We start from the raw sequence: 15229 nt of genomic DNA, 5'->3' as shown, positions 1-15229 counted from the left end.
TATGTTCCTTTGTACATTTGGGGCCCGACCCCACAACGGTACTCATACTAATGAGGGGAAGACTACTATTATACTACAAGATCCACACATGTTCAATTAGTGAGTATCATTAAGGTCAACCCAAAGTAGGATTTGTTTACAAGCGATAGCAAAAGAAATGGGGATTCAAGTCAAAGCAATCAGAATGTGTGAGGGGAAGAGTATCAGGGGCCCACCTCTCTTGGTGAAGCAAGATGCAGCAAACCTGAGCCAGTACTTAGCTTCAAAAGGCTGGAAGTGCCCCTTCCAGGTCAATAGGGGCAAGGGCCTCTCTCTAAGGAAAATTAGAAAAGTACAGCTACACTCTCTCAAAGTAGAAGGTGTGGAAAATCAGATATGAAGTGACTATATGCTTGATTTGGAGTTTATCAGACAGAATACTGTGTCACAAATGTGGCAGATATCCCTTCCATCATACTACAAGTACACTAATAGGCCAGATGGGTTACCAGAGTATCCTGTCTGTCAAACTTGAAATAAGGTTCTATGTCTTTCTTGGTTGACCCGACTAATATTCTTTTTAAGAATAATCTGGGGTCACTTATTCTAGACACTACAATTTGGTGTCTTATAAGGCTTTGCTTCAGGGTCAAACTATCTCTAAGATATTGGTAAAGAGGATAATTGTTATTCAGAAGGTTGGCAAATTGAAGGAGGTGACCATTAAGTTAGAGAGATGATTTTTAGACTCCCCTATTCTACGTTTCAGCATAGTTTTGTGGTTATAAGGGAAGAGTATAGAGTAATGGCATATGGTGCTGTCAAGGCATGCTATTTGACATATTAGTGAGACATCTGTGAGATTGGCCATATAAGTGGCAAACTGGCTTATCCGAAAGTAAGAGGGTCTCTTTTTGGTACAGGTGTTACAGAACGTTTCTGGAACTAAGGATTACGTAGCAGTTTCAAATCAATTTGCCTCATGTTACTGATATCTGTATAGATTGAGGCTTACTATACAGTGAAGCATTACTGGGTTTTGTGTCAAGTCCACCAGTCAGTGTGTCCTATGCTGGATGAGGCGATCACAATCACAACAGATGAATTTCTCATAGTGATTGTGCAACTTTATGGGGGATTCTCCTCGATCTCAGTGGCCTCCTGGCCAAGTTGTATAGGAGGACGGCTTCCAAGACAGTAAAGTTACTTACCAGATGCAATTTGAAGGCCAACATAGTGGTAATACACAAGACCAGGAAACCATTGGTTTACTGTAGCTCATAAACATCTATATCTCTGCTTAAAATAAGATGAAACTCCTGACCAACATTCTGGTAAACTGTCTTTACAAGGCCATAGATTCTGTTGTCCATCTTGATCAATTCTCTTTTATGCTTCAGAGATATACAAGGCTTATTTATGTCATGTACACTGGTATTTAGAAGACATTTGCAGGCTTGAGGAATCAGCAGGGACTCTTTCTTTTGACGCCATTAAATGGCCATGTATGCTCTTAGTTCTCAAGAAAACTGGTTTGCAATGGGCTTGCTATGCTGTGGTGTTGTCCCCAGCACATAATTTAAAAAATGGGAAAAGCCAAGGTTATCCTTTGTACCCCCACTCTGTGCCTTGATACTGTAGACACTGACCTGCTGAGTTACATGGGATGCTCAGATTAGGGGATTGAGATCAGGCTGTGTATCTCTATTGGTTGATGAGATTCGTCTGTACAAGGCTGATTCAAACAGTTTTGTAGAGAGACATTTTGAGGAATTTGGAGCTGCTATTCTACCTTTAAGCGTAATTGGAGTCTGTGCTCGTCCTTTAGCGTGGTGTCCTTCAGTTGCTGTGAGGTGTCCATCTGTGCTGTTAGTGAGGACCCCCAATGCCTGAGCCTCTTCTTTCTTATAGAAAGGAATTTGGTGCCTGAGCTTGCCAGTTTTAAGAAGGATGTATTTTATCTTTCAGCTGTTTAGAACAACACTAGATACAAGCATTACCCTAATTAAGTTTATACATATCCTACAAAATACTCACTTTTCATTGGCAGTTGACTTGTTAAACTAGAGGCAGTGCTTTCTACCCTGTTACAAGATGTGTGCACTTCAAGGATATCGTTGGTGGCCATATGCAGTGTAGTGTATAATGAGGGCAGTGTTCTTCCAGGCATAAGGAAGTATCAATGGGCATCACACCACCTAGCCCTGAATGACTTAGCATTTTCATTGCAGCTGGAGCTGTCTTTGGCTACTGACAGACCAGACATGGGGAAGAGAGGATATCCCAGAGTTTTTTATGGGGAGAGAGTGCCAGCTCAGCTTACTGCATGTGATAGTATGATAGGAATGCCATAGTAGCAGTTGGATGTAAAAGGGGTGATTATCCTAGAGATTCTATTGTAGACCTCTGTAATGCGAAATTATCAATGGATTTCGTATAGATTGTGTAGGCAAGATCATATTGATATCTCAATGGTGGAAGATGTACTGGGTAGGAATGGCATGACATCTTTCACAATCCTTCATGAGAAGTTCTCCCTAGATAACTTGCAACAGCTTAGATATAGGTAACTGAAACATTCCTTACACAAGTATGCTGACTAGCTTCATAATAAAAAATATTCCTCCCCATTGGAGCATTAGCTATTACCAATACCACTTGTAAAAATGAAATGTCTGCTATATGTGAAACATTGGTTGATGATGCACCTTGTACACTAGTTATGCTAAGAGATAACGGATAGGCTGATGAAGCCAAATGGGCAACGTAAAATGTGATTAAGGGAAATTTGACCATAGGATTCTGGTTATCCGATCTGGTTTTAGCAACAAAACATCACACAATTGTGGGGTAGTCATGTGTCCCCTAAAATAGATACCTGGGACATAGTGCCCTGGGGTCCAATGCCCTGTTCCTCCAATTTATGTGCCTCCGGGGCACTGTGGTATTACACAAGGGCTGCAAATGGTTATGAGGCCCCTTCTGTAATGCTGACAGTACATAGCACTGCTGCTCATGCAGTACTAGCGCTATCATGAGAGGGTGTGCCCCTACATGCATGGGGGTACGGAAAGGTGTACCATTGTGCATACAGTGGCAGTGCGCCCATTGTATAATACAGGCCCTGGTGTACAGATATTGAACTGGAGTATGATGATAAAGAAGGTGATTTATGCCAGGGTTGGATGTCATTGATTACTTGATTGCAGACCACATTCTGTGTCTTTTTAAAATGTACTATTCAAGTGTTTTACTTCCATAATCAAATATTATGTTTCTTTAAAGTGAACTTCGAGTAAAGGACTGAACTCTGAACCCAACCATTATTTTACTTTGTCTATTAGAGCCGATTTCAAACACTTGTTTGTCATGTTTACTTGGGAAATTGTCATTGGTGATAGCAAAGACATCATTTTAGAAGAATGTTTATTCTGTCACGTGATCTGTTGTAACTTGGAAGGTCAAATTTCACTTTCAGTTTATATTTAATACTTAGTCTAACAGAAATAGGTTGAAAATGTGAGCATTGAACGAAACAGAAAATGAATACATGACAAGAAATGTAATAACATTCCTCTTTTTACAGGGGCAAGACGCAAAACCCAAATACAAGGAGTTAATGGCAAACCTCAAAGAAGACAAAGATACCAAGATAGATTTTGAAGATTTCATGATCCTTTTACTAAGTTTTACTCTTTTATCTGATCTGTTTTTTGATCTTAAAAAGGTGAAAAATACTAAATAAGTTTTTGCCGACGTAGCATGTGTATATGTCCATGTGTAAAATATCCTGTAATTTACTGCATTCCAGAAATCAAACATTGTGACCAGTGTCAAACAACAGGAGAGTATTTTTTCCATTATGTACTGGTTTAATACTGAGCAATTTATGAGAAGTAAGTTGCAACTTCCAGAGTATATTATCAAATCTGTGTTCTCGGTTTACCAATACAATTGTGATTCATAATTTTCAACAATACGGATACGCAGTTTATAAATTGTAAAGTCATATGTACGCTGCCACTCCATTACCAGCATGCAATTTTTTAGAAATCTTACTTAACATTGTTATTCTCTAAATGCGATTCACAAGGTTTCGAAATTGCAACTCACTGGTATTAAATTGCAAGTGGCTTTGAATGTGACTGATCAAACCAGGAAATCCTTCTCAAGCAGCACCATGTTGGCCGAAACCTCAGAAAAAATGCGCGCTGGGCTGCTGAGAGCCATTACAAATATGGCAAGTCAAAATACGCACTGAGAGGATAGAGACAGAAAGCAGAAACAAACGTTTCCGGATGTTTATTGGGGAACTCTTCCTAAGGAATATGTTTTAAACACTGATAGGTTGTTTGGCAAACAGTTCCTCGCTGTGCTGAGACCACCAAAAGGGAAATCTGGCAAGCACTGAGACGATAAGGAAGCCCTGGATTAACCCTTGTGCAAAAACAGAGGAAAGAAGGGGAAAAAAGAAGAAGAAAGAGGAAAGAAACCACCACTACTGGAGGAGGGCCTTCCGCAAATCACGTCCAACCCAAGTTGAGGACATGATAGTTTTGACCCTAATGCCCGAATCACTAACAGGAGCCAGTAATATTGACACGTATGCAAAACCACCAAGAGACATAGGTTAGTCATTTTGTGCAAGGCCCCTTAAAACCATTTACCAGTTTTGCTCCTTGGGTCACCTGTCAGCGTGCAAACCTGTGTCTCATTTACTTCCCCAATAAGTGAAAACTACTTGGATCTGGAGTGGTGTCCCTAGTGGACTTTGGTGCTCCCAGATGGACCCATCTCTACTTTATTAAATCTCATACATTAGAGTGAAGCTGTAAACATTCTGGTCAAGGGCTAAAGTTTAAAAGTTTATTTAAATAATATAAGTAAAGAAATACATAAGCTGGACAATCCATTATTAAGCATATAGGTGTGTAAATCATAAAATCTAAGAAGAACTCAGTAAAGTTCTACAAAAAATCCAGCAAAGATTCTCCTTATAAGAAAGGGAAGAGTTGAGAGCTCACAAGCAGAATAAGCAGGTCCTTTTACAGGACTTAAGACAAAGGATGTTACACATTCACTACACCAATATGATGCTCAGGGTATCCACCAATGGGAAATGAGCAAGAAGAAACATTTGACTACAGAATACATTTGAAGACTTTCTCACAATTCTACTACATTAGATTCAGATGTTCGCAGAATACATTCAGGTGACATCACTTGATACATAGTATGTTTTTCAGTCTGAGACACTTGGTATTGTCCTTTATTAGGTACATTGTGTTCACTTTAACTGGGAAAGTCTCAGCCTTTCAGTGTAAAGTCCACAATTCATTATTACAGTGGAAAACAACAATCAGATGATACATGTCCTCTTCAAAATAGAAGCAATGAAAAATTTGACTTGTTAGTGTGAGCTTGATTTTTGTGCACTAAGCACATCAAATAAAAACAGATCCCACAACCATAGGCACAGAAGGCAAAGTGTTGAGGAGAGGCTATAAACCCTCATCTGACACACACACACCACATTGTAAACGGAGAGTCCAGGCCTTCCCTATGAAATATAGATGAAATGCCTTATGGGAGTTGGTGTTCTTTGTAACACCTGCAAGTAATTGAAACTGGTTTGGTGTAGCCATAATGTTACCAATGTTGCATCTTTTTTTACAGTTGTTTAAATATCATGCATATTTGTTTTACAATTTGATATGAATATCTTTGTCATGAATAGATGACAGGTATTCTTATCATATTGTGGAACAACCATGGATGATATTCAAACAATTGTAAGAAAGTATTCAATATTGGATTAAGACAAATAATTGTTTTTTATACAGAAGTGACATAGGAACACAAAGAAGGAGACTGTACCTTGAAGCATGGGGAAGAAGCTTTGGCAGAACCAGGCATTGTAGTCTGCTTGGAAAGGCCAATTGTAGAATCCACCTCATCACCATCAAGAGGATGGATGTATAAACCACAAACACTGAAACATTTTACTCACCACCTGCAACTTACCAGGCAATATAGGGGTCTTATCTCCACCGCAAGCGACCCAAAAGATGAAGCCAAGATGGCATCAGGGCAAGGCATCCAAGCAGTATAGATGAAGGAAGCATCCCATTCACCAGGGTATGCTATGCCCTGAAGTGTTCCAAACGTGCTGTATGAAGCATGCAGTAAAAAGCAATGCATGTCATGGGCAAGACTGTTGCTGTCTGAAAACAATTCATGTAAGAGGATTTCGAGACAGTCCCTAAAAAAGCAGAGGTCCGTAGCCGCATGAACAGGTCTTTAATGCAGGAATCAATATTATTATGTGGTGCACTGAACTATGAAAGAGTAAGCCATTGAAAAAGGCAAAGACATCTAGGCACGTTAGAGGAGTTTGGAAGGTCAGTGACCAACTGGCTACACCAATGTGAGTTTTGTTCCATCGAACTGTGAACTGTGAGCATAGAAAGGGGGCAGCTTAGTGGTGATATTGCAAATAGTTTTGGGGCTGCTGCAAGCAAGTTAGGTTATAATCAGGGAACAGACCGAGTCTTCAAAAGGAAATGGGGGCTTACGCTACACATAAGAAAGACTGGTGCCAGTACATCAGAAGGGAGACAGTGCGTGGCAGAAGAAGGAGGAGAAACAGAGCATAAACTATTTTTTATTATAAATCATTGTGATTACATTGTTTATTATGTGTACTTTCATTTCCTGACATCATTAAGCACAAGCCAAGCCTGTCTGATCTTTTATTTTAGTTTTTTTGTTTAACGTGAAAATAAACAGATATTTTGTTAGCTGCCAAAATATTAATCTTCATAGTCGTCATTGCCTGGTTCAATGACAATGTCTCTCCTAGTCTCAGTGTTGTGCAATATTGCACACTAGCTATGATGCTGCGAAAGGTGTCATGGTCATACTTCAGAGCTCCGACACCTATGTGAGGACAACGGAAACTTCCCATAAGTTCAAGCACAGGCTGAGGTTTTTTTATGACCAATGTTGTACCTCCTCTCCCCTGGTAACTGGAGATGCAGATATGGTGTTAGAAGCTATGGCTGAATGGCATACTCACTTTCTCCTTTAAAAAAATAATTTCACATCAGATATATAATAAAATCAACTAATACCTTCCACCCAAGCCATTCTTATTGCTTTGGGGGTGGGAGCTTGAACAGTTTCAACTGTTGCACTTGTAGCAGTGTGATGATTAGTAGTAATGTGATGACAGTTCTGACAGGGGCAATGGGTGGTGCAAGCTGCAGTGGCTTCCTGACGAGCACCCTGGCACTTATCTGTATACAAATTAAGCACTGTATGGTTACATTTATTCCAGACCTTACTGAGCTAATCTAATGCATTTAGGATACCTTTCAGTGGCTCTATGGTGCTATCAGAGAGGTCAGTGAGCAGGGTGCTGTCTCTGTCCAGATAGGAGAGGACTAAGGCTTGTACTGTTGCTCTCAAGTCATATTCAGGGAGAAGCAGCTTCATTTTTGTCATGTGGGAGAATTGAAATCAAGTTGTGTTACTCTTGAAATGCTTTGCTTTAACGAGAGGTCTGTGTTGAAGATGAATTCCAGAGACTTCGCAGAGTTTAGCTTCAGGACTTTAATTGGAATATCACTTGTTACTTAGCATGCGTTTAGTACGCATGCCATTACAACGCGGTCGTTAGTACGACCGCGTTGTTAGTTCGCATACCTTTACTACGCAATTCGGAACAACGAATTGCAGTAGGGGGTGCTGGATGTTGGAATAGTATAATTTACTATTCCAACTCCAGTCTATGCGGACACTAGGGAAGGTGTTGGATTTTAAAACCAACACCTTCTCCCCCCTAACGCAAGTCGCTGTTCCGACTTGCGTAGTAAAGGTTTGCAAAGTAACAACGCGGTCGTACTAACGTCCGCGTTGTAATGGCATGCGAAGTAACGCATGCGAAGTAAACGCTGTTTACCCTTTAATTGGCATCCAAGATTGGATATGTCTTAGACAGGATTTGAATATTTGTATGTCTTTGGGTATTGGTGGATCTTAATGATTCTGTCTGCAAGAACGAATCTGAGATGTCCCATTTAGAAGTGAAAGGTGATGGAAGAAAGAACAGAGCCACGGAGATACTCTGAAGAATGCAATGAGTGTCTATGATCTTTGGGAACCTATCTGCACTAAGTGGTGCCTAATGATGAGGTAGGTTGAGAACCATTTCAAGGTAGACCTTGAAAATCCCATGTGTGTTTTAAAGTTGTTGATTAGAGTTGGATGGTCGACAATGTAAAAGGCTGCAGAGAGGTCAAGCAGGACCAGGAGGCAGGGGTTGTGTCTGTCATTGAGTATGATGGCATCCTGCACTACATGAAGTGTAGCAGTCTCAGTGTTGTGGCGTGGTCTGAAGCCTTGTTGGCTGTGCTGTAGAAAACTATTCTTGCTAATGTGCTCCTGTATAGGTGGTGACTGCTTTCACAATGATTTTCCCTGTGAATCAAAGGTAGGTAATTGGGCAGATGCTTATGATGTCAGTTGAATCTATAAATAGTTTATTTTGCAGGGAATAGATCTGACCTGTTAGGGTGGTTGGGAATATCCCTTGGCTTACTGAGACAGTGATAATGTTTAACAAGCATTGGCATAGCCAATAGGTCTCGCCTTTGGGACCTTATAAGTGTTTAGCCATGCAACAGTTGCATAACTAAATACTTATAAGGTCCCAAAAGCGAGACCTATTGGCTATGCAAAGCGGCGTACGGCCGCGAAAGTGAAAGTAATCGCGGTAAAGCGCGGCGCGCGTGCCCGCGCACATGCACTGTAGCTCTAGGCTGGCCTGGTAGCACTTTTTGGAGCCCTCTCAATAAGTCTCGCCAGACCAGCGCATGCGCTGGGTCAGGCGAGACCTAAAAAGGGTGTGAGAGCCACTCCTTGGAGCGATTTGATGATGGAAGAGGGAAGGGTGCCCTCTTCATAGAAGGTTGCTTTGAGAGAGTTCAGGATAATGACAAGATCCATGTGCAGGACTGGATTAAGAGAGCCCCGTTTGGTAGTGATCTGGTTTTGGCGATATTAATGTTGAAAAATAGGTCATTGTTATTGCATTTGTCAACTGAAACAGGAACTGTGGGATCTGGGAGAGAATTTGAGAGTGTTTTACAATCTTCGAGAAGGTTTTGCCTCTGTTGATTACCTAACTGAGCGAGGTGCTGGAAAAAAAGCCTTCAGCTGTGATTATGATGGATCAACAATAACAGTGGAGTGTTTTGAGCAGGACGAGGTCACCAACTCTAGTTTCATATTTTCCCTTTGCTTTCCTGTTTAATATTGTATATTTCTTCGAATTTAGCTCCTGATTATGACAGGCTGTGGATGGCTTTGGCTTGGTGGGTCGAGGTTTCAGTGGTGCTTAGAGTTTGACAAGAGTTTTTATAGTGGTGTTGTTTATGTCAAGGAGAGTATTGACATCTGTGGTGATCTGGAAGTATTCTGGTGATCTTGCAGGTTGTTAAGATCTTACTGATTGTTTTCCATGTGGATGTCTTTGATGGAATTATTTTTCAGTTTTTAGGATGTACCTGATGCTAGTGTGTAGTATATGCAATGGTCAGGGGGATTGTGAAGAAGTTGGCCTAGTCCAGGGATACAGGTGTCTGGCAGTGGATATTAGGGTAGATTGGTAAGATAAGGTCCAGTGTTTTTTCAAACAAATAATTAGAAGGAAAGTATCAGAAGAGCAGTCTCCACCCATGACATACCTGCAAACACAGAGTGATGAGCAGCAAGTGTAGACTTCTGTACTCTCAATTACATGAAGCCAATGTGCTCCTCATCCTTCATTTCTTGAGTATCATCTCATATTGCACAATTGTGGCATATAAGAAATGTAACTCCCATGTGTCATGGGAAGAAACGCACCCCTAAACATGTCTTTGCAAACCCAATCTCCTGTATCAATGGACCCCCACAAGGAGTCAACACAAAGAGCCCCTATTGGATAATGGTCTATTTTTCTACACTGGCGTGCGGAGCTCCCTGAAGGTAAATGTGAACTCTGTATAAGGCAAAGGGATGCTTCTCTAAACAGTATGGTGACAGTTGACATCTATCAAATTAGCTATTCAAATGTAAAGCTGGCCCCTAACCTACGGAGTGAACACATTCCAGCAGAGTTTATATCATGGCAGGTGGGCCATAGATTCATGGCAACCACACTGCAGGTGCACTGGCACATGCTTTTGTGGCAATGGGTCCACACAAGTACTTGCTAACCAGTGGTTGATGGTGGGCTCTTGTTTCTACAACAGGAGAGGACGACTGGTGTGGGGTTGAGCGGGTAGCCCATCTCCTGATATAATGTGTGCAGCTTTGACCATTTTCATTGTCATAATCATTGCTTTAATTGTTGCTCTTCTAATTCCATGGGTTGACCTAGTAAAATTATTTTGGTCCAGGATAAGTAAGCACCAAGCATCCTTCCTGCTCTATTCACTAGATAGAAATTCAAATCCATACACATGCACTTGAATTTATGATTTCTCTAGAAGGGGGCAAAGAAGTGAAGATGGGAGAAAGCAGGAAAGTATAGGATGCCTGGAAGAGGGGTGACATGAGCAACAACTACCACCATAGAGACGGCATTAAAAAAGAGGGGGACCCCATCTCTTGTGTACATCATATCAAATTATGGCAATTCAGGGGGCTCGGTCAAGAAATATGATATGAATTTAAACAGTGAGAGACAGTGGGCAGTCCTCCTACAAGGGTGCATGCACACAGGTTGTTTCCATCTATTATTAGTAGACTCCAACCAATAGTTAGTAGTGCTTTGAGAATATCAAAGAGCCCATAGTCATCCACATTCAAAGGACTAACACTTTGGATAGACCCCTGACGGCCAGCAGATTCTAGGACTCTGTTGGTGAGCAATATACAAAATCAGCATAGAGCACACTGGAGATCATGTGACTTCTCCGGCACCAGTACATATGCCTGATCGCCAGAAGAAGACAATAAGGAGCAGGTTGTCACATAGACACAGCATCTGAAACTGTTAGCCCTACATATGGCATATGGGAATCCCTTGTCTGAGCATGTATTCATCATGGAGACATTTTGCTTCATTGGCCTCAGTGCAAGAATAAAAAGAAGCACTGACAACACATGTGTTGTATTTCCAAGGCTAATGATGAATCTTGAGAAAGACAAAAGTACACTTACCACCAGTGCCAGTGGTGCTGTTTCTAGTGAGAGAGATTAGTCACAGGTATTTTCTATTTTTTTGCCAACTACTACTTCTTGTGTATCCTGATGGTTGTTAAGAATGATGTAAGATGACCATAAGAAATATCTCAATCAGGGTTTACACCCACAATGTTGACATTTGTATAACTACCTACCAAATAGTGTGGCCATTATATCCATAAACAGAATATTCTGATTGTAATTTCATTTATATAGCACTTACTACGCCAGATGAGGCATTTAAGGGCTTTACAGTGCCCGTGGGTTTCATTTTGGAAGTCCCCAGCATATTCCTGTGCACAAGATGGGGGTGAGGCTGTTTTCGCAGACGGTGGAAGTGTACTGCGAGAGAAGTAGGAGAGAAGAAACTTAGACATTGAAATGGGGGTACAAGAGACAGGCCTACTATAGAATACTTTTTTGATTCTTTTGTTGGGCGGTGCTGCGAATCAGTCTTCTTAGCACTGCCACTTGGTAGACACTTGGTAGATGGAGGTATGAAGGGTGAGGCTGCAGTCGCGGTGTTCAGAGTAAAGTGGGTATTTTAGCTGAGGCCAACCTTTTGTCTCTTTTTCACATCACTGTCTTTGTGGCTGTTCAAATCCAGGTGCAGATAGTTTACACCACTTTGCGCCTCTGCTGTGAGTACTCAAGGTGGAGTCAACCCTACTGTGAGAAGAGTCACTCAGCACAAAGTCTGGTCTTCAAACCAGCTTAGAGGCACTTGAAGAAGGAAGCCAATCCAAACCAGAACGGTGTATCTAAAATGTAATCATGTTTACGTGTGCACATACTGTTTGAAATATGAATTTGTTCTTGCAAAATATAAATAATGTTTATAGGCGCACATTCTATCTGAAGTATGAATTCATCTTTATATGTGCATATGTGAAGGCAAATGTGAATGAAAGCTTATAGCTGCATTTGCTATCTCAAGCTTTCTGCTGTTCAGCGTTACTAGTTAACCAGTTAAGTAACTTGTTTAGCACAATAAAACATATTATAAATCCCTTTATAAACAGCCTACTAGCAATGTTCCCTCTAATTTTTTTCCACTGTTTTCAGCGGTATAACGTCTCGATGCACTGCAGCCAAGAGCAGGTGCTTCATGAAAATGACCTTTCATGCAAGTGAAGCATACAACTACCTAAATCAGTGGCATTTGCAGTGGCATTGCCTGAATTATTAAAGTGCATAAAGACAGAAAAGTCAGGCTTCTTTCTTATTTAAAGTCTTATTTAAGTATTGCATCTAGGCCTTTGCATACTCCTAAAACATGATCAAATGGCTGGTATTTCTTCTCTTGAAAGGTAGCAAGCGAACCTTTCAATAGGAATAGGGAAAATAAAAACACACCAGTTACAAGGGAAGAAGACAGTTAACACATAGGTTTGTCATCTTTCCAGAGAAAAATGTGGACTTTTTTCTGCAAATACCCATACAATACTTAAATAGGAATGGATATAAAATCGTCTCAAGTCATTTGGAATACTAGCTTTTTGTCTGTATTTACTTTAATTATTAGTCAGGGAATATTAACATAGCCCCAGAACAATAAGAAGGAATATAAAGGAAAAGCACATTTAAATGTGTTCTAGAGCTGCGTTAATGATCCATGGGTGATAAAGTAAACAAATACAGAACATTCATGTTAAAACATCTGTTAAGTTTGCCTCCTATCCAAGAGTAAAATACCTGTTATTGTATACAAATGCCTGTAACATCTCTGTAATCTTTGAAACATGAACATTCTGCCTCAGTTTACTTGTACTATTAGACAAGGATCATTAACACAGTTTTAGAGCATTAAATGATAAGAAATATTAATAGAAAGCACATTTAAATATGTTCTAGAGCTGAATTAATGAACTCTTTTGAGTTTTAAAAGAAGATTTTATTAGAGAACAGAGAGGTCCAGAGCAATAATAACATACATTTTGTAAAAAGAATAAATTGCAAAAAACTTCATAAGAGTAAAAAAAATAAAAGAAATAGAAAAGAAGAAAAGAAAAGAGGAAGAAAGAGAGGGATGTTACCAGAAACATATTACAACAATATATATAAAAATAACAGTGTAAGCAAAAATAATTTCATTTTTAAGGAATTAATAATTCAACAAGAGGCAGAACAGAAATGATAATCAACATTCATTAATAATAACAATTTCAAGGAGGCTTAGAAACTTCCTCCTCGCAAGGGTTATGTATTGGAAGGGGTTGGGCAGACAGATTCAGAAAGGTAGTAATGGGTAACCATACTAAATCCCGTTTAATAGCAAGGGTAATGGGGTGAACATAAGCTCTGTCTAGTCTATGATTATAGCAAACCCCATACCACCAGGCTTGATAAGAAATAAGAGAGGTATCCTTCCACGCTTTCGTGATCTGTTGAAATGCCACAGATATAAGGAGATCAACAATGGAGTTGTTGATATTAGAAGAGGACCATACTTGTGAAATACTACCAAGAAAAATATGAGAAAGAGAAAAGGGGAAATTGGAGGAGAAAATGGTATTAATTTGGTGCCATACTTTACCCCAGAAAAGTTGAACAGCAGGACAGGTAAACAACATATGTTTATGATCGGCTACCAAGGCCGAACAAGACCAACAGAGAGACGGGATAGAAGAGTCAATTTTACGTAGTTTGGATGGGGTAATTTAAAGTCTATTATATATGAAAAATAAAGTTTGGGTTGTATTAGCTGCTCTAGAAGACTTCCTTATTTTGATCCAAATGTTATCCCAGGTAGAAATAGAAAAAGAATCATCTAAATCTGATTCCCAAGCGCACTCCACAGCAGACTTCTCTCGATGAGCAGACGCATCTCGCAATTTTTTTTAAATCTGAGAGGCGGAGGGGGAAGAGTGTAAAAATTTTAAGGAAATGGAAGAAGAATTATATTGTATGGAGGCACAAGTAAGAGTATCATAAGCAGTTTGAGCCGCCATTTTCAATAATGTATATTTGGAATAAAAAGATAGGGTGAGAGAGAAACGAGTTTCTCTCACGAGAACAAAAAAGGGAATAAAAGATCCATCTTGAAAAAACTGATGAGTCCATTTAAGACCAAGATTTAACCAGTCATTCCAAAAAATAGATCTATTTTTAATTTTGATAAGGTGATTATACCAAATAGGAGATTGTAAAAAACGGGCACGATCATCTAAGTTAAGCAAAATAATAGGACGAAAGGTTTTGCGAACGTTTTGAAGGATGGGAAGAGAAAACTTCTTTGGAGCATGCGCCAAGGAAACAAACTCCTCAAACGTAAAAGGATGAAAAAAGGAGGATTCAACCTCTACACACAAAGGCTGAAAAAGGGGATCAGATATATGATCAGAAATGAAAGACGCAGAGTGAGTAAGGAAGAAGGAAGTGTGATACGAGAAGAAGTCAGGAAAATTAACACCACCTAAATGTTTAGGAGATTTAAGTTTAGAAAAAGACATTCTGGCTGGTTTATTTTGCCATAAAAATGTTGATAATATGGAATAAATACTTTTGTAATAAGATTTGGGAATGTTAACTGGAAGATTCGACAAGAAAAATAGGACTATTGGAACTAACATCATTTTGATAGAATCTAATCTACCCCACCAGGATAAGAACAGGGGATGCCATCTGCTCGTAGAAACAGTAAGGGATGACAGTAAATTTTTTAGATTCAATGCCACAGTATCTTTAATAGAAGGTGTGAACCAGAGACCAAGGTATTTGATTTTAGTTGGACTCCAATGGAAGGAAGAAGATAAAAAGTCAGCATGAAAACAAAATTTATTTAGAGGGAGGATTTCACATTTATCTACATTAAGTTTATAACCTGACACTGATGCATAGTCCGAGACTTCTAATAAAAATTTCCGGAGAGAAGTATGAGGATTCGAGATAAATAAAAGAATGTCGTCTGCGTACGCAGAGATCTTTAGTTGTTTATCACCATAGGGAAAACCAGAAATCTCATCATTCATACGAATTTTTGTTAGGAAAGGTTCCAATGCTAAAATAATTAAGA

General features: G+C 39.7%; 1 protein-coding gene across 1 annotated transcript in view; it reads left to right on the top strand.

Annotated features, from left to right (window-relative positions):
* Nucleotides 1–7118, top strand: part of SNTN (sentan, cilia apical structure protein) — a 95456-nt gene extending 88338 nt beyond the window's left edge. The window contains exon 4 of the mRNA XM_085624706.1: nucleotides 3566–7118. Within this exon, the coding sequence (XP_085480832.1) occupies nucleotides 3566–3724 (159 nt within the window). The 3' untranslated portion in view covers nucleotides 3725–7118. The remainder of the gene's footprint in view (nucleotides 1–3565) is intronic.
* The last annotated feature ends 8111 nt before the right edge of the window (nucleotides 7119–15229 follow it).

The sequence above is a fragment of the Triturus cristatus genome, chromosome 9, assembly GCF_964204655.1.
Source record: "Triturus cristatus chromosome 9, aTriCri1.1, whole genome shotgun sequence".
Classification (NCBI taxonomy): domain Eukaryota; kingdom Metazoa; phylum Chordata; class Amphibia; order Caudata; family Salamandridae; genus Triturus; species Triturus cristatus.
Note: the sequence above shows the minus strand (reverse complement) of the source record. Positions and strands in the feature narration are given on the sequence as shown.